The sequence below is a fragment of the Dermacentor andersoni genome, chromosome 6, assembly GCF_023375885.2.
Source record: "Dermacentor andersoni chromosome 6, qqDerAnde1_hic_scaffold, whole genome shotgun sequence".
Taxonomy (NCBI): Eukaryota; Metazoa; Arthropoda; class Arachnida; order Ixodida; family Ixodidae; genus Dermacentor; species Dermacentor andersoni.
In genome coordinates, this window is record NC_092819.1 from 142009266 (window position 1) to 142036665 (window position 27400).

Sequence of the window (27400 nt, forward strand, 5' to 3'; positions counted from 1 at the left end):
CCGTCGAACCCGTTTCGTCACAACGGAGATGGGGCTCGTGGATGGAGGTGGTTTTCAGCACAAAGCCCGCTTCTTCGAACGCAGTCTAGCTGCAGCGACGGAGAGTGGGGGATGCGCGCCTTGTCCCCCAGTCGTAATTGGGTGGCAATTTTTCCTTGCAGCTCGCCATTCTTAACACTACAAACACCAATCGCTAGCCTGCAACTTACCGTTTATTCTCAACAAATATGTACATATTGTAGGGTACAATAGGAACCAACTCAGACAATATTTTGTTCAATTATGATATGTTGTTTCAGTGACAATATTCCGTTTCCATTGTCTTTTTTGCGTTTTTCTTTCTCTTCTGCATATATGCATTTGCGGTCATTACTACGGTGCACTTCGGCATAGGTATTTATAATTCAATCATGACTATTATGGTTTTGCCTCACATATATGTATATGTCCACTACAGTGTTTGATCGTGTGCCAAGTTGAAGTTGCCATGTAAGGTATTTTGGGCCCCGCCAAGCTACTCACGCAGCTTTTAGCCCAAAAGGACCATCCAGTTTTTCTTTTACTGGAAAATAAAGATTGAATTGATTTGAAAGCGAAGCATATGCTAAGTCGCTTTTCCGACAAAAAGCGGCAGTTTCTTATTTCTCTTGATAATGTTTTACAATCCTATGTGAAAGTGGTGGCTTTTACTCAACACACCCATACACGTGACAGAGCTCTTAGAAACCGTACGCTGGCATACAGTTTATTCCGTATACAAACCTGAATCCTACTGATCCCCCGGAAATTATTATGTGTATTAGTATTTCCTGAAGCTTGAAGTAAAACAAGAAACGCAAGGAGCAGCGATAAGATAACAAGCCGTTGGTAAATCATGGGCTCCACCGAACAATGTCTTATTCACAAATCAATTGCCACTTCGCACTTCTAGTAGTTAGTCGAATGCTTTTAAACTGACAGCTTATTCAATAACAACCAAGATAGTGACTAATTTAATTATTTATTTGGTAACTCAAGGTTCCTTATCGGGAACATTATATGAGGGTAACTCACCTCCTGCGGCACGTGGTCACTTGGCGCTCGGGCCTCCACGACGCTCATGCGTGCCGAGTTGCCCATGCGCTCGTCCTCAACAAGTTCTTGTACTTTGTACCTTACGTTTCCTTCGCCCACACACAGCTTAACACCCTCGAGACCGCCCTTGTGGGCCTCTGCAAGGCAGCTCTCAACCTCCCTATCACCACCTCTACTGCTAAGCTTTTTGCCACAGGCCTCTTCCATCCTTTTCATTCCCTTCTCTCTCTCCACCGTGACTCCCAGCTTGCCCGGCTTTCTCTTACCCGTCAGGGTCAGTCGTTACTGGCGCAGGCGGGTATCTCTCCCAATCCCGTTTCCACTTTTACCTCTCCAAAATCCACCCCGGGTCCCAATTTTCACATCCTCCCCCTCCCGTCCAATATGCCCCCTGTCCTGCATGCCGGCCGTCGTCACGCGGCCGCGCAGCCTCATTCCCCCCTCTTTACTACCCAGGGATTAGCCTACACGGATGCCTCTTACATAGCTCCTCGAGGTTCCTGCGGCTACGCTACCTACCATCCCCACCTACCAGCACCTTAAACTTACACGAGTGGGCCGTACCTACACCCTCGGGATGCACTTTCTCTCTCTAGGTCCTTGTCATTGCACATGCCCTACAAGCATTTCCCTTCCTTCGATCGCTCCCAGAGTACACAATATACACCGACTCCCAAGCCGAAATTCACCACACACAGAACCGCACCCTACCCCATTCACTCCAACAGGAGGTCGAAGGAGCAGTCTCCGTACTGCAACCTTCAACCATTTTCCTCTGCTGGGTCCCTGGGCATTCGGGGATTGACAGAAATGAGCTGGCCCATCAGCTCGCCCGTGACGCTTTTAACCGAGCACCGTTGATCCTCTGGTCCAGGCCCTCGAAGAATTCTGGGGGACTCTCCCTGCGCCGCACCATGAAAGAAGTTTACCTCCAGCTCCATCTCCACAAGCGCCTCTACCCTCCTCCTCATCCATCACTCACTATGCCGGAGGCTCGCCTGCCACGGCACATCCAAATGAATGCACTGGTTACCCCTTCTCGCCTCTTTCTCTATCGCTATCGCTCCGACCCCTCCTTTCCCCAACTGCCCCTCTACTTATGCAGACCTATCCCATTGCCTATTCTACTCTCCGGCTGCTCAGCAATCAAGTTCCTATCCTCCCTCTTCCCTTTCGTTCACCACCTTCTCATATTTTCATCACCCCCCTTTTTATCACCACCTGGCTTGGCGCTGAAGGTGAAGAAGAACAGCGTCGACTGACCACCCAGGTGGTCGATATGCTCGGCCTGTAATGTTGAGCTGAATAAAAGTCTTATACTACTTATATGAGGGGCAACATTTTTAGGGGGAAGGTGGGTGGGCTTGCGCGGAGGTAATTTGGAGGGCTGTATGAAGAAATAGATGAGTGCGGTGAAAAAAAGTCATCTCTCCGTTCTCACGAAATCCGTGAAACGATGTCAACTCATTCGCTTATTAATGATCTATGTCCATCCAGAATCGCGTGGAAACACGGAACTCCGGCCCACACATACTCCGCTTTACTTCAAGTGCAAATGGGACAGAAAAAACAAATAAAAAAAGAACACGCCACGATAAACTTCATTCTAGAATGTTCAGCTATTCGAAATATTTTTGCACAAAGTTCCACCCCCCATTCTGCTCACCTAAGTTTCTTTCAACCAAACTAAGCTGGGCTCAACCAGTATGTGTTCCCACACTCAGGTCCGCATGCTCCCAGATTCATTCATGCTCACCGAAAGCTGTAGATATTCTCGTATGCAAACACATGAGCAATAGGATGCAGCGAACAGCAAGTCGGGTCCAATATTGAGCTAGTCTAAATCGTTCATGTTCAGGAAACTAACAGCGCTAGACTGACAAGGACTTAGGCAAAGAAACACCCTTGTTGTGCTCTTCTTTGTTTAAGTCCTTGTACGTTTAGCGCGGTTAGTTTCCGAAACATTAATTACCACCGAATTGCCCATCTTCCCCGTCTAGTTCTAAGCTAAATAGTGTTCAAGCAATTCGCAAATCAATGTAAACTCCGGTTAAAGTCTATTATGGCGTAGGCAACCACAGGCCAGTCCGCACGATAACCTAAATACCTACCAGGTGCCTGCACATTGGGCATTGAGCCTCTCAGAAACAAAGCTTGTGTTGCCTATTCTGTTGAAGAGCTGATACGAACCAGTCTTACAAAAAGTTTCAGTTTCGCCCGAATGGTGAAGCAACGATTACGGTAGCAAACTAATAGAAAGTTATACGGAGCAAGGATACTAGCCTTATCGACCGTGTGAATTCGTAAACATTCGCTTACTAACAGTATAAATGGTGTCGGCGCGAACAAGCAAACATGGACAAATTACACTTGATGAGCGCGGATGCTCGCCGCAAAATGCTGACGTGAAGTGACTGCAGCGGCGAGCAGATCGGCCTTCGTGCTGCCTCTCGCTTCTACACGAGGTAAGCGGCGAGAACACAGTGCACACGAAACTATGAGCTCTCGGCGCACCAAGACTCCGCACTTATCGTTGATCTCTTTCCAGATCCCTTTCCGGCGGCCGCGTCTTGCCGCTGCCATACGCAGCAGCCGCCGGAGTCGGATGCGCGACCCCATTCCTCCTCTCCCCCGGTGCGTTGCGCACGATGGAAGACGGCGCGCTTCCACCCCGCTTTCATCCCTTGTGTACGCGAGACGGAGCCGCCATCGTCGGATCACCCTCGAACGCTTTCACCCGCACATGCGCATACGGCACGTGAGAACGATGCTATCGCCCTTGGGCTTTGTGCCGGACATGACGGCGACGGCAGAAATGCGCTGGGAGTGTCCATATAATTGCTATCCCCATGAAACGCTCACCTGCCGATTATGTGGCGATGCCGTTCTCGAATTCTCCCCAATCCCATCTTGTGCAGAAAAATGTGGAGCGCTGTGTTGAGAGAGAGACACAGAGAGATATTTTAATGACTGATCGCTAAATGTGCAAAGTTGGGAAACAGGACACCGCACAAGGAGAGACATACGGAAAGATCGAGCCACAGAGGTTTTAATGAACAGAAAGCTGGAGAGGTTAACCGGAAGAGCCTTTCTCTAGCCCAGGATTTCTCCTACCGCTAGAGCGAAAGGGGAGAGATTCAGGAAAAATTAGGATGCTAGAATACTACTAGCTAAATATACACACTTCCAATACGCAGTACGCATGTTTACTTTATAGCGATGCACGCAGGTGTAATGCCTCCACACAAAACACGTTCTGACAAGCATACCGTACTACCATGTCACGGAAATGGTAGACCCGAACGTGCAAGCCGGTCTCATACAGAAATTCCAGAAGCATTATTACGATTATACAGGTACGTACGACGTCTCCTGGGGCGCCCTAAAACTTGGAGAAGGGGCGACAGACAAGGCGGTCTACTGTAGCCTTGAGTGCTCTTCGTTCTACAGGCCAAACATTACCTGTGCGTGCCGGCGCGCCTACGCATGCGCACATGGCATTGGACAGATCGTACGCGTTGAAGCGCTGCGCGAGCATGGATATCTATTTTAGACAGATATCGGTGCTTTGATTGTGTCGCGTTTTGACGCGCCTGGCTGCGCAGCTACGTCATCGGAAAGCGCAAGTTCAGTGAGGCCTATTTATCGCGAGCAAGAATGTGCCTTTTCCTTTTTCGTTCATCGAGCGACTCTAAAAGTAAAGGCACCGTTTTTATCAATATGTCAGCACTTCGAAACACTGTCGATAACAAAGCAAGAAGCGATGTCTTTCAAAATGTCTGTGAGAGAAGTAAGTCTATGAGTGAACCACAATGTCTATGAGTGAATAGAAATCAAAGGCACGCCGGCGCGAGCTTGCGTGCGTCGCAAGCTTACGCGTGCTCTGGGCGTAAGATTGTAAAAGATTTGATATATCCTGTCGTAAGTATATACGACGGACGCAGCAGTGAGGCTCTTGTTGTTGCGGTGGTTGATGTTTACGTCACACCAGGTAACTTCAAGCGTACAGCCATTCGAGCAGTAGCACAATGTAACAGGGAACACAAGCTTTCATATACATTCTGATACACTACATACATGACAACGTAAAGAATAAACGCTATGGTAATCTAACGCAAGCAAAATATATCGATGAGTTACCCCGACAGGAAAAAGAAACGCTATCGTCGCAGCGCATAAGTACAGATATCGTTGAACCTAACCAGCTAGTTCACCTTACTATGTTGTATCACGACAACTCTTGACGCATTATTAGGTCGCACGAACGGCATAGTATGACAAAGGCAGAGCGGTTCCCGAATTGCATTTCATTTTGATCCCGCCGGTAGAGCACGCGGTTAGTTAAGATGAAGGAATCTCTTTTCCGCTAACTGTATATCATCAGCGTGTGCCCAAATGCGGCTCTTGTGGTATAGAAAGCTACTATACAGGCCAAAGGCGACACCGGCTCGACAAGCCAGCACGTGGCAGCGGCCCTGACCGCAGAAAGGTACACGCGTGCCCTCGAACCTATGCGCACGCACGGATGAGTTTTTCCCCCGGAAGGCGACGGCAATCTGTCGCAAAGCGCGCGTACCACCTCTGGCGGAAGAGCGCGTCGCTAATAAAAACCCTCGCGGATGAAACACCAACTCCTGTAAGCGAGCGCGTTCTCGCCTACCCTAAGGGCACCACGTCGCCACTGGTTGCTGCAGTTTCATAAAAGGGCGCACACCACGCACAGTGTAACGCCTGTTACGTCGCGCCTGTACGACTCCACAACAGCGTACCCCACGCCATCGCGGACGGAGTAAGGCGCGCTTTTGTCTCAGCAAGGAGAATCTCGACCCCTTCTTAAATCGCCGACTCCGAACTAAACGTCATGTGACCTGGTATCTCGAAGGCTCCGTTTTGCAGCGGTAAATGGGAAGTGGTGTGAGCTTAGATGTCGAAAAAGATTGAGCCTGGTCGCTCGCACCTTGCTTGGCAACGGTGACATTAGGAAAACTCTACTAGTAGAATGCCGTTATTTGAGCGGCAGGTGTGCGAACGTCACTGCTGACTGCTGGTTGCTTCGTGGCGTGTCTACACAAAGTCGCAGATTACGATTTTAGTGTTAAGCAGTATAGTTGGCCATTTCTCCCCGAGTTGCAATGGTGGCTATCGCGCAGTTTCTACCCAGTTTTGTCGCGACCGGCTTGGGCCTCGCCCTCAACCTCACTTCAAGACTCCTTCCGAATAGCGCCAAAGATGGAAGAGTCTGCACCGGAATTGTGAGTTCAACTCTTTTAGGGGTTTGCGCTGTGATCGTGGGGTGGCCTCTTCTCTGACACTGAGCCTGTCTGCTTACTTTGAATTGGACGCCAACTTTACAGAGTGGTTCGTATGCTAGCGCACTTCTTACGAATTACCGCCAACCAAGGTTGATAGTGAATGAGGAGAGAGTGAATGTGATCGACCTATATAGAGAACTTTTAACGTAGCAAAAGTGTTATAAGCGTGATGGCAACGTTTTCACTTAGTTTATAGACAGCAGACGCCAAGGTGGGTTAGCATAATGCTGCCTGCGAAGTAGAGTGCAGTTCTCGAAGGGGGCTTTCTCGTTTCTAAAGCCAACCAGCAAGCTCTAAATCAGGCAATGTATGGAACAGTTGTACGAGGGTTCTAGACTGGTCCGGTCGGTTTACTTTCTACGTGGCTAACGGCTGTAGTTATCAAGACAGTAACTAGTTCCAACTTGTTCACTGCTTTCGACTTCGCAATATAGTCGTATCAGTTGCATACATCTAGCTTTATGCATTCCCCACCTCTTGTGTCCTTGGCCCTTCTTTTGTTCGGTCTTTACTATTGAACATGATAGCACATATGAGTAGACATACTGAAATAATACCGTGGCAACTGCTGGACGCGTTGTGGTTTTTGTTGCCCCGAATCGTCTTATATCGCTCAAGACAAAAAAAAAAAAAAAAAAAAAAAAACAGAAAAGGAGAGAAACGTATTTTTGTTGCTATTGCTATTAGGGTTACCAACCATCCAGAATTTAGCAGGACAATCCCGACATTTCAGTAAATGTCCTGTGCTGGGATAGAATTGTGCCATAGTAAATAGTAAATGTCCTGTGTAGGAAATCCAGTTGGGATAGCCAAATGTCCTGTCTTTTGCTTATTTCTTTTATGAGACAGTTATAAATATACCAAATTTCCTTTTTATATTACCTGACAGTTTGTTTGCGGATTCTTCCTTTTTTGTGTGTGTCCTGTTGCATTTTCATAAACACAAACGCGGTTTTGATTTTGTAGTGGCTCTTGGTCTGTTGTAGGCTCTACCCAGTGACAGTACTGTTATCCGAACTGGTAGCCTCGTTACTCAGGAAACTATACCCCGCCTTTCTTTTGTATACCACAACATTGAGTACAAAATAATATAGTTCAACTTTGTTGCACGTACCAACTGGCGGCTTCTGGCACTCTGACTGGGTAGTTCCTCGCAAGCAACCGCCCCACCCCCCGCTTCCTAACCTCTGCACCTATCCCTACTTCGTCCACTCGAGAGCTGCCAACACTAATCGCAATCTACGGTCACGAGTCTCATTGTTTGCTTCAAGATGTGCTTCCGAGTTGCACAATTATAGAATACAGTTGGGCTAATGGTGCATATTACAGACATTGGACGACAGTGAGAAGCACACAGGACCGTTTGTCGCGTGTGCTTCTCGCTGTTGTTGGATGTGTACTTCGCTCTAGTTAATGATGTCTCAGTTCCGTGTTGTGTTGAGTTCCAATTGCGCGTTGTGGTTGCGGTTTATTCAGCTTACGTGCAGGTTTTAATGCCGCATATGTTTTATAATAAAGGTGTGAAATTCGAGTAGTGTGGTGGCAACTAGGCCAAATAACTCGACTGCACAGCTAGTGCTGGTGACCGTGCCCACATGTCTTGCATCTTTGTGACTTGTGTCAATGCATGCAGTGCGGTTACTTGCAACTTGCTTTTTGTTAACTTTCTTTTTGACTTTCTTAGTTTGAGATTTTGGGATAGCATTCCCTAGAAGACACAACCTTACCGTTTTGCTTTATTTAATTTGAAAGAGCTGCTCGTATCAAAGCCGAAAGTACAGAGAAACACCGATGTCCTCTGTCCACACTTCGCTTTGTTGCCAGGAAACCCTCATCGGCAATAACGGCTACCCCTTGGAGACCCACGAGGTAGCCACCGAAGATGGCTACATTCTACAGCTGCATCGAATACCCCATGGAAGGATGGGTTCCTGCGCTCACGTCAACGCATCTAAGGACCGCTGGTGTGGAGGACGTGGTCCGGTGTTCGTTATGACGGGCCTTCTCGCAGATTCTGCGTGCCTGGTACTCGACTACCCTGACCAATCCCTCGGTGGGTTCATGGTGTGTTCCTTATCACTTACAGTCATTGTGCCTCCATATGGTGACGCAATTTTTTAATGCTCCGACTAGTGACGACAAGATAGCAATTCTGTATATAGCACAGCATATAAATGTAGCCTTCTGCTAGCAAAAAAAAAATTGTATGCCGTTTTAGTAAGAAGAGTAATTCGAAACAATAGTATTTTAAAGGGTACTTTAGCAGGTTTGACGAGAAATTCGACGTGTCACTCCCTATTACTGCTTTAGAGTACTGTTCTTTTCTTGTGTCAGAGAGCCCTCAACTGGATAATAATCAATGCATCTACTTGAAAGAAATATTTTCCAACAACCTCTTCTATTATTTTATGCCATCATCTATAAGAGGTGAATGTCTGTAATCAACTAAGTTTTTAACTATGACGACTGGCCTTTGTATACCCTACATATTGATGCTACAGGTGTCGCATATTTTCTGCTAAGTGTGCGCCGCGCTTTCCGAAAAATATAAAAATTAGGAGGCCCCAAAGAAGCAGGATACGTTGCCTGCCGCAAGTGAACCTAGCATTACGGGAGTCGTCGTGTATTGCTCCAACTGAGCGCCGTCACTAATAAAATGTGGTCGGGCCTAAAGCCCATCACATTCGATCTGGCAACATAACAACACCCCGTAACACGAGGAACTTTGTAAGCAGCACAACAGTCTACATATCATCAATTTCACGTCGAACCACACGCCTCATCATTCACACTCCAGCCCTGTATCACGGAGGAGATTTAGGAGGAGCCGAAGCGCCTGTCTTTTAAATATCTAGTGCCCTAGCGAGAACAAAGTGTCACTTGAGCTTCAGTGTGCGGCATCTTGCACTTCAATTCATCTATTATTACTTATATTTCTACTTGAAATAGAGGACAATAACAGATATTGGTCGATGTCACTAATACCTTGACAATGCGTATACAATGATCATGTGCGAAGTTTTATGCTGCATTACGACGATGAGTTCGCGCTTACACTGTGCGAATCCGTTAAAGGAGAGTGGCTTCAGTTCTGTGCAGTCCCTTAGTCACACAAAATTGGTGTGGTGGAGACGACAACGAAAGCAAGTGGCTTACGACAGGCGGGTTCATGACTCTTTTTGCGTCCTCAGGAGCCTTCTATGTGACGTCAGAACTGCAACACTCGGCCCGCCTGACTGCCATCGGTTTTGTGTACTTCTACGACAATATGCGAAAATAGACACTGAAAAACAATTGTAAAACCAGGGCCCTTCAATGCTTTTTATCCGTTCATGTAGCCTCCCCGACAATTTTATATAGGGACATTAGGTGGCACCAGAGGCACTGGCGTAAGTAGAAGGTGAACAATCTGCCGATACAGATAGCTGGGCAGTGCGATCATGCAAATCTTTCACAAGGAAAGGTGCCTCCCCCCCCCCCCCCCCCCATTTATTTCAGCATGTTTGTAGAGCGAACACGCAACGGGAACTTTTGGCAAAATAATTTAATGTGCAGTGCGTTTGTATTTAAATTATACGCTGCACCACTTTATTATTGACGTTGCCCCCCTCTTCCCTAGTAGCATTTCTTGCGCAAACTGTTTCGTTCGGCTGTCTCTCTTTGCACTTCGTTTAGTTAGCTAGTTGGATAAGTCGGCTATATTTGTTTAGCTAGTTCAGTGTGTTATTTTAGTTGATTAGTTAGTAAGTTAATTATATTTTCTTGGTTATTATATGTAGCGTATTAGTGAATAATTTTGTTACTTCAGTTAGATAACTTAGTTTATCAGTTGGTTAACTTTTCAGTTTGATTAGGTAATTAGTCTTGTTAGTTACCTTATTTAGTTAGTTGTGTATGACTTAGATATTATTATGTAGTTAGCTTATCGGTTAAGTTGGTTTTGTTACTGTAGTTTGATACATCAATTAGTATTGAATTGAGATGGTGAATTTACTTGTTACATTAGTTAGTTATTAGTTTGACAATTAGTTTAGGCATGACCTATTTGTTTGGTTAGCTTTGCTAAGGTAGTTATTTGGTAAATAGTACAGTAATTAGTTTAGTAAGCAGTTGGTTAGCTTCATAAATTTAGTAGTGCTCTTTGGTTTAATCAATTGGTAAGCTTTGTTAGTTTGAAACGCAGTTTTTTTTTACCCGCAACTGCATAAAAATGAGGCATGAATTTGTACTGTCATCGGTTCCTAACGATGTAGCAGTCCAATTGTGCAATTTGAATTATGACAATTAGGCCGCTGTTGCGAACGTAGTGACATGATTCTGGAAATGAAACAAGGCGCTGTAGATGTTTCTAAATTGTTCGTGTTTAAGATTTTCTACACTATGCAGAAACATGGGCGCGATTTACATGTTATGTTGGTAATATTCACACCGCAATACGGGCAGTAAGAGCAGTGAGCAATAGCGAGCGTAAGCACAAACGCCTGTGGCGTCCCTTCGGCGTCTCCTCTAGTCCACCTTATACTTGAGCCAGCGCCGCGGTGCGTCCACTGCGGGCGTTATATGAAGGTCTCCCATAGCGTTACGCGGAAGTTTCATGACCAGATGAAATGTATTGAAGGACCATAGTAAAACCGGTGTTTTCTGATTGTTCATTAGTATGTAAGCTACTTTTTGATCTTGCCGTTGCGTGGAGGGAGATGACCGACGTTCAGGGGGACTTAGAGAAATTAACGTTTATTACATTATGCACGGGAATATAACAATGCAAAATAACAGTAAAAACTCATCGACGACCAGCAGCTAATTGGACGCTGCGGCCCACGGCACAAGAACGTCTCCCTCTTATTGGTGTTTCTCAAGCTTATAACCCCTTCAGTTCGTCTGGGTCACGTCATGTTCATCCAATCGTCAGCCCGTGTTGGTGTGGTCAAGTTCATCCGATCGTCGGGCCCATGCAAGTGGCGTCACGTTCGACCAATGGGGACACTCCCTGGGCTCTATTCTCTGATGAATGCCTCGGTCCAGTGTTTCCTCACCGCCGGGAAGGCAGTGCGCTGGAGGAGACGGGTCGTCCGTGAACGACATTTTAATACTGCGAAGGTCAACGACCTCGGAGCATGCCAGCTTCCAATTGCTAACTTGGGAAACGTCACGTAGGGGCAGACAAAAGCGCCACGGCGGCGTACTAGGGCAGAATAGCCAACCTGTCTGACAGGTTCGGTAGCATCATTGACGCGGACCGGCGCACCATAACTGGAATGCAATTTCGCGTGCTTGTGTTCAGAGAACTTGAGTGATGCTAGTTAAATTCCTTGATCTAACACAACGCTGCATACACTTGTCAAGGTTAACCCACGCTGTAGTAGTTGCAGCACAGCCTTGCTCTGTGCAAACTCAATTATTTTAAATTCCGCGGTTTTACGTGCCAAAACCGCGATATGATTATTATACATGCCATATTGAAGGACTATGAACTAATTTTAACGATATCGATTTCTTTGACGTGCCCCCAATGCGCGGGACCCGGACGTTATTGCATTTCACCGCCCAACGAAATGTGGTCGCCGCTGCTGGAATTTGATCCTGAGACCTCGTGCTTAGCAGCTAGACATCGTAGCGGCTGAACCAGCACGGCGGGTTGTCTGAAAACAGAACGGCAAGTTGCGGCTGGTACAACTTTAGTTACCGCAAGGCTGCTTCGATGGCGACATTTTCAGATGCCGTAGAAGACGCGATGTGCTCAAGCCTGGCTGCCCATGAGACATTCAGAAGCTGGTTCACGCTGCATTAGCTCCGTGATCTTTGTCAACACAGTCGTCAGTGTATAAATAGAGATGGCGGTCGTGCATTCTGTCGAGGTGTTCGAGCACCGGAGATATTGCTTCTGCCATAGGTGTAAGGCGCTTGGCGCGAATATTTTTTCATTTTATTTATTTTCAGGTACTGTTGGCTGATTGAGCCGTTACAGGGGTGGGGTACAAATATGGCACAAAAGCCATCACTGCTTACATAAAGCAGCAATGTATAGCTAATACATAGAATTAAAAATTCGAATGGAATTATTTAATTGAATGTGAGGAATGTTTAGCTCACATTCCACTTTTACAAATAATTCGCGACTGAAGTGTTCAGTGCCTTGTTCTAGAAGAGTTGACTGTTGGGCTAGTTGGTCGTCAATATTTGAAGTAGTAACTTAGCGCGATAAAAACACGGAAACAAGAAAGGCGGACAAGGACAAGCGCTTGTCCTTGTCCGCTTTTCTTGTTTCTGTGTTTTTATCACGCTAAGTTACTACATCAAATAGTGCCTTGTTCACCTGTTAAAATAATAAATTTGCGAGCTTGATTCTCAGACGCCGCGATATGTAATTATTGCGGTATCTTGTCAGTATGGGTAACATAAATTAATTTTATTAACTGCTGGTCATATGCTACCAATTATAACCAGGAAGCACGTGATCGCATACACGACAAAGCTGTTTCTAGAACGACGCATAATAAAATTTTGTTATATAGGAGTTACGGGCATACTTTCATAATGCAAGATATTGGGCTACAAGCTAATGAATCACCTCTTGGTACAACTTCTTTTCCTGGAAGTTTTCTTGGAGTACACACGAATTAATTCAATTCAAAAAGAATAATCTCCCGAAACGCTTGAGATTTATTAAGGTTGACAGAACAATAGGTTCTTATTGTGCAGTAAATCTAGACCCAATTACTAGAGTGTAGTTAGTATCACCCTAGCATAATTCATTGCTACTACTGCCAATGTGGGAGCCCGCGACTTCCTGTACTGCAGCAGAACAGCTGTCACTGAAATACCGTGGTGCACACAGAGATTTGTTTGCTGTGAGCTACTAATATACCCTGCGAACTCTAAGCAATAGACAGACAACTATATTCCCACCTATCAAGGGTCTAGGCGAATCACACATCACCGTTTCTTCGTGCATCGACTGCTCAAAGCACATATCACTCATAGAGAAGCTGTGCCAGGAAAATGAAGGTTCGCTTGAAAACTTAGAAGGCATATAATCAAAGCTGATTCTCAAAACGCTGCCTGTAATTTCATACCTTCATTACAATTTTGCGGATATGAAGCGTAATTGGAACGACGTCGAGCAACCCGTCGACGTGCTGAACGACGGCATAGGCACACGAAATCCACCTACGATTGAGGGAAGCGGGACGTTTCCCGAAAAATATTCAGCGTTGAATAAATGCACTCCTATCTCTTAGATGGAAATCTTCATGCGAACTGCTTGATCCACACAAGTCTATCTCAAATATGCAGAATTGTCGGCAGCTTATGAACATTGCCCCAGCAGCATCGCCCCTTAAGGTGCCTTACTCTCCACCAAGGTCGTCGCGAAATTGAAGTAGCAGGAGACTTCGGCGCGAGCGTTGCCAGTAAGGCCGGGCCCGCATTAACCGCGAGCAACCTAAGAAACACACCCACGTCAAGAGATTCCCGGATGGACAATCTGCTCTCTGTAGAAGAACTTCAAGCAGCTTCGGCAGCACGCAAGCGTTCCTCATCACCTGGACCTTATGGTATCACTTACATGGCCCTGTGTAACCTCGGTCAAATAGCTCAGTGTGTCCTTACAATATATTCGAGTTATATAACAATATAACTCGTGGTGCAAAGAAATGGTTCCTCCCTCGTTAAAGTCCAGCCGCCTCGTTTCTCTGCTCAGATCAGGTAAATCTCTCCTGGACCTGGCCTCCTATCGTGCCATCGCACTTGCCAGCTATTTTGAAAAGGTGAGGGAGAGGATGGTACTGACTCGCCTAGAGTGGTACCCGGAGAGCATAAAGAGATATACCCTCATGCTATGACCGGCTTTCAGCATGCAGGGTCCTCAATAGACAACGTGGTTGATATTGGTCTTCTGTACAACAACAAAAAAGCCTAAAGAGATTATCAGCAGTGATGCTCTGAGACGTATAAGGCGCGTACGACAACGTGTCACATGAAGCTATTCTAGATGCCTTGGAGATCATTGACTTGGAGGGCCGTGTCTACCCACGGATTTACAGTTATTTGAAGGGCAGAGGTTTGCAGTTTGCAGAAGTTTGAAGTTAAGTTTGCAGGGACAACATGGCCACAATTTGTACATGACCGGGGTAGTTGGGGAAGTATGGAACAGGCCTTTGCACTGCAGTGGGCGTAACCAGGATGATGATGATGATGACGATGATGATGATGATGAAGAAGGGCAGAGCCTTCTTTGTACAAACAGAAGGTGGTACAACGACGCACTGTTGTACTAGTCTCAGTGTGCCTCAAGGTGGAGCCCTGAGCCTCACTCTTTAACCTTGCGCTCATCGCCCTTGTTGATGTACACCCGTGAGCAAACGCATACGGACCACAGGATCGCCAAAGAAACCGAGTTTCTTCGTAATTAACAAATATAAACTGGAAATAACGAGTACGCTGAATAGTTCCCTATGCCCAAGTTTGGACTTCAATCCTCAATTTGCAGTTGCATTCGCAGACAGAGGGAAAAAACGGCTTTATCGCGCAGCCCCTGGTCCGTATACTTTTGGCCACGGGTGTACTTCCGCGGTCCGTGCATCTGTCAATATACGCAGACGACATCTGCATCTCAGCATCAGGGCTGACGCGTGTACACGTACGTGCGAGGCTTCCTTCAATGGACTACCTTCAAGGAGAGGGACTAGAGCTGTCGTCTGAGCATCGCCCACTGGCTGCCTTCACGCGCAAGGTGATGGACCCATACGCCATTAAAATCAATGGACAGGCTATTAGTTATCAGAAGACCTACCGCTTTCTGAGAGTAATAACTGATCACGACCTGTCCTGGAGCCCTCATATCGCCTACACGAAAAAGAAACTCACCATGGTCACCCACGTCCTAAGATTTCTTGCGGGAAAATCGTGGGGTCCATCTGTACGAGCTATGCTTCAACTTTCTATTGCACGTTCCCTCAGGTTCATGCGCTACCGCTTACTTGTGATGGGCAGGACCCGCAGCACAAGCGTACACGTCCTCCCGTCGATTCAAGCTCAAGCACTGAGACTATGCCTTGGCTTTCCGAGATGTGCATTTTAAGCAGCGACTGTCGTCATCGCGCGTGATCACCTGATCACAACATATATTTGCGTCGATGCCTCAAGAATGCACATTAGTCATTTCGCCCGCATTCCTTCACACCACCTCGCCTCACTTCCTGCTTCTAGGCCACACTCTGCGTTCAGCGATATTATTGCCTCGCATCGTTCAGCGCTTCCCTCGAACTTCACACCTGCAGCAAGACCACCATTACCGATGTGCTGCCTACATCCCCCGAAACCCTCCTAGGCATTCCTGGAGTCCAAAAGAAAACACAATCGTTATTTTCAGCCCTACAACAAGCTACACTATTGCTCCTGCATAAGAAACACAGCGGACACCTTCAGATTTATGCGGATGGTTCAGTTTCTTCTGCAAGCTCAGCAGGAGCAGTGGTTATTCTCGCGAAATACGTCACCATAAAATTCAAAACATTGCATTTTACATCACCGTCGGCTGCAGAACTCGCCGCCCTCAGTGCTGCTGCAGAATTCGTAATTGAAAAGCCGTCACAGACATGGTCAATCTTCTCAGACTCCAAGGCCGCTCTCCAGTGCATTATGTCGTCATCTTGTTGTGGACCGAATGAACGATTAGTCGCTGACATAAGAATTCTTTATCGCCACGCAATAGCGAAAAAACACAACATAGTTTGTAAATGGTTACCGGACCATTGCGGTATCGTCGCGCGGTATCTGACTGTGCAGATGAGGCCCCCCGATCTGCTGGTTATGGCTTCCATTGTGAAGCAATACCTTTATCCAGAACAGGTTGCAAGTGCAGCGCTTCATTCGCTCACACGGAAACATGCATTTCCACAGTAACTCGTCTGAATTTACCAACGCTCTTCTGCACAACTTGGATCCGAATCTACGGTTACGTCATCCGTCAGGACTTTCTAGAGCTCAGGAGACGCTTGTGTGTCGCTTGTGGCTTGGCGTGGCCTTCACAAATGCTCACTCATTTTGGATCGGAATGGCCAACACCCCCTGTAGCTGCGAGGAAACAATCGGTCACCTCCTCTGTGGGTGTCCTCGCATCAGTGCACCCAGGAAAGAACTGTCAAAAGCGTTAGATAGTTTTGACAAACGCCCTTTGTCGGAGGAAAGGGTCATGTGACACTGGGCGAGACCGTCATCAGCACAGAAAGCTTTCAAAGTGTTGTTGCACTTCTTACCGAAAACTGGTCTTAGAGACAGACTTTAAGCAGTGCCGTATTATCCTTTCCTTCGCCCCATCTTTTTTTTGTTCTTCTATGCTTCTTTATAACTTTTTATACCCCTTACCTCCTTTCCCCAGCACAGGGTAGCCAGCCGGTCTGAGAACTGACTAGCCTCCCTGTCTTCCCGTCTATTCCTGCTTCCTCCTCCTTCTCCTCTTCCTCCTCCTCAGACAACTACCACATGTGTCACATAATCTAAGCGTGTATTCATTCAAGTTCCTCCTCGTATTTATGTATTCCACAATTCTTTTCTGGACTCCTTCTAAGAACTCACGTTGCTCGAACTAAGCACCAATCCGAGGTCGAAGCCACATCATATAGGAGCCACTTGCTTGGCCTAAAACGAAAGGACGGCTATGAAACACATTTTTATTGCGAAGAATTCTTGCCGGACACAGCCCAGGGGTGCTATAACGTTGAAGCTAATCCAAACTGTTTCTATTCCAGTGCAGCAATCAGCCTCTACGATTCGTCAAACATTTCTCGCACCGCCCCCACTTCTCCTGTCTGTCAAAGATAGTGACGAAAATCGCGAGAACTACCAATCTACTATGACGTGACCACAGTGATTACGCGCAATTAGACCGAACAAAAGAAAAATAACTATTTGACATTATACGCTTCTTTAGCCGTTAGCGTTCCGCTTTCGGTCGAAAAGTTCCGGGCGGCATCCACTTCACATGTCTGTTCTGCGACGTCAGTACACCGCGAAAGCTCACCACGTCAAATGGACGTGTACGCACTAACGCTGCATTAATATGCCCAACAAAATTGAACTTCTTTCAGATAGCCAAAGGCTATTCCATTCTGAAAGGAATAGAAGATCGCTGCCCACCGATCACCCTCACATTGGTAACTCGGAACTGTTGAGGAGAATGGATTTATATGTGTATAACAAACATTTTTGCATGACCGCATAATGTTGTCGATCCCTTCTGACACGTTTACGGCATCGTTATGCTAACACTCCTTCGCTGAGGATCAGCTTTAGCTGCATTTGTACCTTCACGTTACACGCCCCACAATTTTTTACTAGCTGCCGCAAGCCAAGTAGCGGGAAGCGAGCCAATCGCAGACGCTGGCACCACCCTGCTCATCCTGTTATCTACGTTCACTGCGCTAGCTGGGCCCCACAGAACCCCTCTAGACTTCTACGCATTACTAGCTTCTCGTGTGCGAATCAGATAAGAAGCACCTGTCAACGTAGGCAAGGCTATTCGCTTTGAAAGCAAACGAAAGTGACCTCCCAAAAACGAGTCGAGCGTTTGATTCGTATGTTCAAACAATGCTGTCCGTCATCGCCCGATGCTTGCGTCGGTGGTTACTTGAATTTGACGGCAGTAAATTTGAATAAAATCATATTGCAGTTGTTTTACATTACAGGGCCCAGCTATTCTCATGTATTTGACCGTTTTTGTAGGCTGGTCCCGAATATTGTGAACTGCATTGTGAACAGCGAGATGATCGGAAAAGTGACGCGGACAAGGCAGATGTGCTATTCCCTGTCCATCTCAAAGACAGGACACTGGGTCTTTGTCTTATTCTCCGTGTTGAACGTAACCCAATTAACCAAGCTTAGAAACTTCGCGTACTTCATTCAATTCCTCGTTTCGCGAAGCTGTGAGCGGAAGTAAAAGTAAACGAGGTGCTCAGCGGAGCGGATGAGGCGTACAAGTGATCAGGTGTGTCCGTTTGCCTGTGCAAGTTCCAATGCATGTGCGTGGATTCGTGAGTGGGTTTGTGTTTGTACTGCCAGATTGATGCCTCTAGGTTGACACGGTCCACATTTCAGCCACCATTTCCACCATGGCTATTAGATGAAGCTGTTAAGCGACCACAGTAGACTGATAAAATATGCTATCCAAGTTTGAACGCTGTTTTAAATCTTGCCTTTTATTTTTTTTAGCAGGAAATAACTGATAACTAGCGGAAAAATTGAAGGGAAGCTTTTCCTTTTTTTTTTTTTGAGATCTCCCGCCAAAACTTCAGCAACGAAAGGTTGGGCAAGAGGAACTATTTTATAGCATTCTATTGTATCTGCCTGTTATATTGCAGCAAACGTTCTAGGCACTACCTAAACGAAAGCTAAATCCTTGGTTTCTTAAAAACCCAGATGACGAATGTTATTCGGAGACGATTTGATTTAATTTACAATGATCTCGTAATCATTTCTTAGCAGTAAACGATTTAATAGACACGAGCAACCGCTGTCGAAACTACTCGCGTCACAGTATCGTGGTTCGCGAAATTCAAAGTAGACTCGCCACTTTGTTTTGGCGTCTTTCCTCCCTTACCAAATGTCTTGTTGGGTGATAGCACCAGGTTTAGTTACAGCAGCGTAATTTAATGATGTGTTATTTAATTAATTTAGCTCTTTAATTTACTGATAAGAGTTCTTCATTAAGACTACAACAAGAAGTTCATTTCAGAATTGTTTTACGTACGGCGTGCTCATTCATGCAAGCTAGCTAAATGTGCCGTCAACTGCAGGGTTCGTTCTCGCTGACAATGGCTATGACGTCTGGCTTGGAAACACGCGCGGGAACACGTTCGGCAAGAGGCACCGATCTTTGGATGTCAGGTCAAGGCAGTTCTGGAACTTCACGTGAGACAGATTCTATTCTTTTAATAATTGTGCTTGTTGCAAGTGTAAGAGGTAATAGGGCTTCGTATCGCCAGCACCCGGCATGCAGATTGACTGCACCAAAAAACAAAATCGTGGCGTTATCGTCGTGACTTTATTGTCATTTTGCAGCAGAATCCTACGCTCATCACCCGCCCCGCCTGCTCATTCCTTTCAGCCTCGTTCTTCCTTCGAACTGCCAGTAAACATTCACTGCCATTCCTGGTCACACTGTTGCCATCACTTGCCCGTCGTCATCCCAACAGCGTGTGCCTGATCACTTTGGACGTTGCTGAAAATTTGTATAATCTGTAATACAATCTGGGTATATCACATCCAAAAGTAACCAGCTGGTTTACCTTTGAGCAGCCAATCATCTGTTTTGCAACAACAAAAAAGAAATGGTGAAAGAAGCAGGTTCGTAATATAGACAGTCCATGTGCAGCCGGCAAGCTGATCTTCACTGTGCCTAAGAATACAGCTGCGTTTGTAGGGGAGGGCATATTTTCCGTGTATATTACGCAATTTATACCACACAAAAAAAGTGCGGCAGCCGCGGTCTCTCAGAAGTGAACAATGATTCCGTGTGGAGAATACATTCCAATGTTACATATGGCCCACGTACATAGCTGTGCCTGTTCTGCCGGTTTGTGTGAATCGATGTGATCGTGTTTAGGTTGAGCTCTTTGTAAGTATGTTACTAAAATAAAAAAAAAATTATTTATGCTGGAAATACCCATCTATAGCCCATCAAAGTCAATGCAAGAGTACTTCAATGAAGACTCACGAATACATGGTCGGGTAATGCTTTTAAACTTCCCTTTACGCATTCTTTGCAGTAGCTTCTCGTCTTCTCTACGCAGGAAGGCGAATGATTGCCTCGCTTGTTGTGCCTACTATAACTTGCGTTCGCTTGCAACATCTGCTTGCGTATCATGACGACGGTGCTTCTCGCGCTTTCAGTGGTCGTCCCATGGAGGCAGCTATCTTTCGAGCTATCTGAACAACTGCTGCAAAGGCTTACTCGCTCCAGTTTTATGTATATCGTATATTCGTGCCGTCAACAATCCCGCTGTTTGGTGGCCTTATGCCGCATGGATACTTCGCGGAGCTCGATCAGTAATCTGTATACGTCACTACTTTATTCCGACAAACTTGCAATATTTAGGCATCACGCAGCGTCGGAGTGCGATTTTTGGCGTCATGGTGGAGATGTCCACAGAATTTAAAAGCGCAGCCACTCTCATCGTATCTAGATGTAGGCAAAATATTTATCTCGAATTTGAAAGGAAGATTAATCAAAAATATGTGCTGCCTGCAGGTTCCATGAACACGCTATCTACGATCTTCCCGCTCAGATCGACTACGTGCTGAGCAAAACAATGCAAAATCAGCTTCTGTACATCGGCCTCTCTCAAGGCACGCTGAGCTTCTTCACCATGATGTCCGAGAGACCCGAATACAACCACAAGGTATGTGAGACACGTGACAGCAGTACGTCGTGCTACTTGACGCCTCTGCTCGAGGCCTTTGGGAGATTGCATTGCCACAGTGATGTGGTGTCGAAGGCTCGCTCCGGTTTAATGCATGCTTCGTATTCACCCCAGTGCGTGACTCCATATGGCGCGGGCTGAAATTAACAGAGCCTTATGTAAATAGATGTACGGAGACACCTCTCACCGCAGATCAGTTGGTGCTGCCCAGCACGCACTGTACAGAGTTCTTGGGTTCGACTCCCGCGAATGGCAGTAGTACTTTTTGAAAATGTTCATTTATGACTTCACGTTGTTAATAATACGACTTATGCTGAAAATTTTACCTCTTTACCCATTATTGAGCCCATCAACACATCCGCCATTAAGGAAGTAGCTAAATAACGGTTAGGATTGTTTCCCACATTACCGGCATGTTGACACTTTGACATAGCTCGAGTTATTAATGCGCCGTTGTATAAAGATATTGAACTGTTACAAATAATAACACCGACACATTCTGAACTAGCACAGCGTGCCAGAGTGTTACAGTGGATTAACGTTCCCTCCTAACGATGTCCAAGCATGGGGTGATTTGCTTTTCTTCGAATCGTCGGTTGTTTTCGCTGTTTTCACTCTTTTTAGATAGATAGATAGATAGATAGATAGATAGATAGATAGATAGATAGATAGATAGATAGATAGATAGATAGATAGATAGATAGATAGATAGATAGATAGATAGATAGATAGATAGATAGATAGATAGATAGATAGATAGATAGATAGATTCTTGTCAGCTTGAATACAATGGCAGCGCCTGGCAGACAGCGAACAGTGACAGTAATGCACAAACCTGAAATACGCACGTTAAAGAGAACCTGGCGAAGTGACTTGTTGCACAGGAAACTAAAAAAAATAAAATATGCACAGGAAGAAAACAGCTGCACATCCACAAGGAATGGCAGCATTTTGGAATGAAGTCAATAAAAGCAGATCACAAAGTTGTTTTTTTCGGACCGTATATAGACTTAATCCGGAACACATTGAGCGGTAGTATATTGAAACAAACAGGTACATAATATTGACGTGTGCGTTTTCCATGTCGGAATGTGGATCGAGTAATACCATAGCGATATTCTGGCCTCTAATGACAAACAGGAACACAAGGAATAGTCAACTGACTGTACGATAATGTTTTAATACAACAGTCTCTGTTACCGTAGCGTCGAAGTTTGGAAGCATTAGTCTTCTGAAATATATCAATGTCATTGTCAACGGACAGGTCGTATGCATTATTCCTTAGAATGGAACGCAGAAGTGAATTCACCCTTTGTTGCCAAGGAACCTGTACAGTGGGTATAGACAGTGACATAATATCTAAGCACAATCTACACTAGAGCATGCACAACACAGTTACGGACGGCACAAGCCATAAAATATCTATATTTATACAAAAGATACGGCACAAAGAAAAAAGCGAGTTCCAAGAAAGATCACTGTCGAAAATCAGGTCACAGTATTTCACCGATTTAGCATAATTCACTGGTTCACAGTTGCACTGAAAACAGTTGGAAGTAGGCAGACGAAGAGGGTAACTCAAATCAACTTGTTTTAATTGGTTATGAAACCACATAAGCCTCGTTTTAGACGCATTAACATTAATAAGGTTAGGATTAAACTAGTCCATGGCTTTAAAAGCTGCCTTCTGTGGTGCTGTAAGTGCATCTATGTGTTTTGTTGCGCGTGAAACAATAACACTGTTGTCATCCTACTGGAATAGCGAAACGGACACAGTGTGCGCCAGACCATTAACATATAAGTTAAATAAAAAAGGACTCACATAGAACCTTGCGGAACACCAGATTCAGTTACCGTAAAATCGCTATGAAATCCTGAAATCGGCACCCACTGACGCCCATCATGTAAGAAATTACAAAGGAATTGCAAAAATAAACCAATAAATCCCAGTGTGGCCCGTCTATCAAGCAAAACAATGTGGCAAAGGCCTTGGTTACGTGAAAAAAAGCGAGCGCATGACTTGGTTGTTATCAAAAGCTGAATGTAGCATACCAGAAAATTCTTCAATAAGTACCGTTGTTCTTTTCCTGTTATGAAGCCGTACTGACAAGGTGATAGTACGCTGTGAAGTTATAAAGAATTTGGCATAGTAAGAAGTAAATGCTTTTCGAAAATTTGCCCAATGCATGTCAGGATTTAGATTGGTCTATAATTGATCATAAAGTTTCTGGAGACTCCCTTAACGGAGGAATAACTTTAGCAGTTTTTCTTGAAGTGGGTATTATGCCCCTAGGCATTATACTGTACGGTAAAGCTAGCAGGACTCCTTTAATCGATTTAAAGTTTCCGCGCAAGTGCGAAACAGAGATGCCATCATGCCCATGAGATTTGCTACGTTTTTAAGACTAAAAAGAATAAACATTAGATAACTTTCGGTTACACCAGGAAGTAAAGCAGACTCCATCACACTGGGAGGCATAGGACAGTCGAGAGGCGGAGTCCGATGTACACGAGACACACGAGAAAACAGGCTGTTAAAATGATTTGCTATGCTTTGTCCATCTTTAGGAAAATGTGAGATAAAATAAGTATCATAAATAGCAGCGTCCATAAATTCCATTACGATTGTTCACCATCGAACATGTTTTCTTGCTGTGAAAATGCTCACCATTAAATTCAGTCCAAAAATGGTTGCGCTTACTCAGGCGAATCGTGGCATTCATATTATTTCGTTCGTCCTTCAATTTCGCTCGTAGTTCACAGCAGTTTGTGGCACACCTTGGTCGAGCCCGAAGTAGATACGTCTCTTTTATTGCTTTTAGTAACACGGGTGACATCCACTTATTGTCTAAATTCCGTTACTTAGCCAATACCATGCGTCAAGAATCAGTTTCGAGTGAACGAAAAATTTCGACGAAGCTATCAGATAAGTCAGCAGGAGACACATTTTGGACAAAAGAATTCTAATCATGCTTTGCTGTTCGCTTATTGAGACCCGTATGATCAAGTACTGATACATTTTTGCTGACTGCGGATAGATTCCAAGTGGCTGGACCTGTCTTTTATCGAGTAACAGACGAAACAGTGATCTGCTAGCTTAACCTCAACCACAGCAGACCACACAGACACGATCTCGGAAAGCACGTTTCTGTGGTCAATGCAAGAAGCGATCAGTTGCCCAGATGAAAATGCCTCACGTGTTGGGCTGTGTATTTTGGTATCTAGTCGCCATTTTGTGAAAGGGTCCAAATAATCTGTGAGTATTGCCACTGTGGGGTGTAGAATATCAATATTCATATTCAGTTCACTTTCGTGAGAGCAAATACCCCAAGAGTTGAGTGAAAATGGAGAGTTAGAGCAACAAAGAGGTCCCAGTGTTCCAGTATTGCGGGAATATTATCGTGAGCACACTGAAAGGACGTGCCTGTGTGCTATTGGAAGAACTTTGGGCTTCGGAAATATGAAAGAATTTCATGAAACTAGTGTCCGACGTTATTATGTTCATTACTTACCAAAGTTTCTTTGATAGCATACGTGTGTAGTTATGAGATGAAAAGTGAGTCAGTCATTACAGTTATCTTGCCTCGTGTGACGTGGTACACTCAAAGTTGTTCAATACAGTGTCTTTCGCAGCCCAGGACTGCAATTTTCAAGTGTAAAGGCGCAGATATAGACCGGCGCAGTGTGGGCGGGCGAGGCGCAGTTACATTACTCTGGCGAAATGTGGATTCTTTGCAGTCTAGCGTCCCGATCCGGTCAGGGTGACCGACAAGCTCGAGCGCGCTGTGGCAAGGCCGGCGCGGAAATATAGCATGCCCCATCTTACTGCGTAGCCCTTAAGACTAGAGCGTATCGTGCGCGCTAGCTTGGCTTGCCGGCAGGATGCTGGCCTACAATTCGGGTGCACTGAAGATGCTGTGCTAAGTTTGAGACTTCGTCAGAAGACTTCGCCACGCGCTTCAGTTGTCTATGCGCTGCGGCCACAGCTGATGACCCCGTTTCTGCGGGCTGCCTTCAACCGTTCGCTCAACGCGCCGAACTGCACATGGCGCAAAATATAGGCGACCCTGACGTCGCCGTCGTGATGCATCCGATTTCGCCGGCGGCTGCCCGGCACGCTGGAAACGCAAGAACTAATCCGAGCCCTAAGTGTGAGAATCGCTGGTGCCACCTGGCAATGCGCAGGTAAAGGCGTTCGCCGGACTCGCCCCCTTCCACAAGCTGGCTCACATCGAGGTGCCACCACTTGCGGTCTTTGGCCCGTACGCGGAGTCCCCGCTGGTGAGTACGAGCGTCATGACCGCCGATGGCTTCATTTGCTTCATTGCTTACACCGGCAAGATATTACGGCAAAAATGTAAGCCAAGAGAATTGTCTTCGACCCATGTCCATGGGTCATGGGTCCATGGGAACCATGCGTTCGGTTTTCCTGAGGAAGCGATCATTTGTTGGTTAATTAGGTAGTGGTAAATAATGATTTAAACTCAGAAAAATTCTATATCTTGTGTTGCTCAAGATGACAGTGAACTATCCTAAGTTCGTTGCATTCTCAAAAGTGCACATGCGGATTGTTTAAGACTAGGCACTAGTTGGCTGAAAAATCATTCTACTAGGCAACGCCGGCACAATTTGTCGTAATTCTTTCTATTTTTTTAAGCTCAAATGGCTAGGGCAGTTTGCCGCGCAGAACTTGTCCACCTATGCCGACTTCTAATATCGATGACCTTTTTCTCAAACGGCTATCCCCTGTGGCACAGATCCTTATAACCAAGACCGCAGCATGATACGCCATGACAGACCAGATTATGCCAGACGAGCCAATGCCCGAAGATCGTAGTAAAAGGCGTGGAGGAGCGTTAGGAGCAATGCTGCGCAATCGCAACCTTTCTTTTGCGTGCCAAACGCAAGGACAGTTAGGCATGCTGTCTACCTTCCGTGGTAGTACCTAATGTACCGCAAACCGGGACATTGCGTTCCTTTTTCGCGGTGTGAGTCACGTATGAGCACCTTGTGTTGAAGTTTTTCACAGCGAAAGTAAAGAGCTAGAAACCTCAGCCTAGAGAGCGGTAAAAGCACGGGAGAAAAAGGCCGGGAGGTTAACCAGACTATGTCCAGTTTGTTACCCTACACGTGCGCAGGAGAACGGGAGAGCAAAGGAGAGAGACGGAAGGAACACCAGATTTTAGATCAATCGCAGGCACTAGGCAAGGTGTATCGTGTCAGCCGCCGGGCATCACGCCTTCGCGTACTGTAGAGCAGCACGTGTTGCATCGCAGCTTACATGAAGCGCGCCCACCGTGGCACCTCACATCACTTGTCGAAAGAGAACTGTGTCTGATCTCTGAATATGTCGAAGTGCGCATGCTGCGCATGTCTGGGCGTTTTCTCGACCGAGATGCATTCGTGATTAAGGACACCGAGGATGGATGAGCGATGAAGCATGGGTCATTGTTTTTACTAGTGTCCTTTCATTTTCTTCTTATCCGTCTGGGTGAGTCGGCGAAGTTGGGGCGATAGCGCCAGCTGACCGTTGCAGGACGCCCACAGGAACAACGCAACTGGTCGCCTGCTATCGTGAACGTATTTCATTAATGTTTGCAATAATAGCGCAAGGAAGACTATGACACCAAAGAAAAACACAAGAGAAGAGCTAAATGTAAAGTTTATGCGCGACGAAAAGCAATTTTTTCCCACCGTGACGAATACATAAAAGGTGTGGAACTTCTGTGTTTCTGTGACAATGGTTAAAAAAGCGCTTTTCATCAGAAATGAAAGCTTAGGTTAAAGTGAGCTCGTGTCCTGTCGTACGCTCTTGCGTCGTTGTTTCTCTTGCGCTTTTACGGCCATACCTGCTTACGTATAAACTCGACCAAATATCAGTTCTTGTCGCATTACATTCGTTGTGCTCGCAGCGTCTCGCACAAGCGTTGGGTGGCTACGAGATGCTTCCCAAAGACTTCCAGCTCATGAGCCTCTTGAGGCTTTTGTGCGGGAGTGTGGCCAAGCCCGTCTGCACTTTCCTCGGTGACAGGCTCAACAACCTCGGAAGCAGATACATCAATCTGGTAAGCAATTCGCTTAAAAGGCCGAGCACCAAGTGCGTGCCGTTTCCTAGGATGCACAGGCGACTCGGTCGTCTCAGAAATAGGGGCAGCGCCAAGATTTAAGAGCGATAGCTCTACAACTACCTGTACAAATCCAGAAAACGCCTGGTTCCTTAACTCTGACCTTCAAGCTCAGCCAAGGTCAAACTGGAACGCGCAGAGCACCGAGAAGCGTCCGTGTGTTTCCCATTAATCCCACCTCGTGTGCAATCGCGGAGGCGACACCTGCAACGCTGCTGGCACGCTCATCATGCCTGCCTCCTGAGACGCCTTCAGCGCGACGCTAAACCTCGCCATCGCTTTCAATGCTTCGCCTTCGGGTAAAACTAACAATTTTTTTATGAGAAAGCATATTATGCCCCATTCAGTAGGAGGCCTTGTTCAGCGAGTTGGTCTAATATATGTCCCATTATGGGAAAATCGGCATTGCATCCGGCGGCGTGACTGAATGATGTTAGCGAAATAGGCCGACGGCAAAGAGTAAAACCAC

The 27400-nt window shown here is 46.0% G+C and overlaps 1 protein-coding gene across 1 annotated transcript in view; it reads left to right on the top strand.

Annotated features, from left to right (window-relative positions):
* Positions 1–8100: 8100 nt before the first annotated feature.
* The window catches only part of LOC126523377 (lysosomal acid lipase/cholesteryl ester hydrolase-like), a 59438-nt gene continuing 40138 nt past the window's right edge, over positions 8101–27400 (top strand). The window contains exons 1-5 of the mRNA XM_055066932.2: positions 8101–8439; positions 19181–19295; positions 20635–20785; positions 24992–25087; positions 26719–26871. Coding sequence (XP_054922907.1) covers positions 8178–8439; positions 19181–19295; positions 20635–20785; positions 24992–25087; positions 26719–26871 — 777 coding nt within the window. The 5' untranslated portion in view covers positions 8101–8177. The remainder of the gene's footprint in view (positions 8440–19180; positions 19296–20634; positions 20786–24991; positions 25088–26718; positions 26872–27400) is intronic.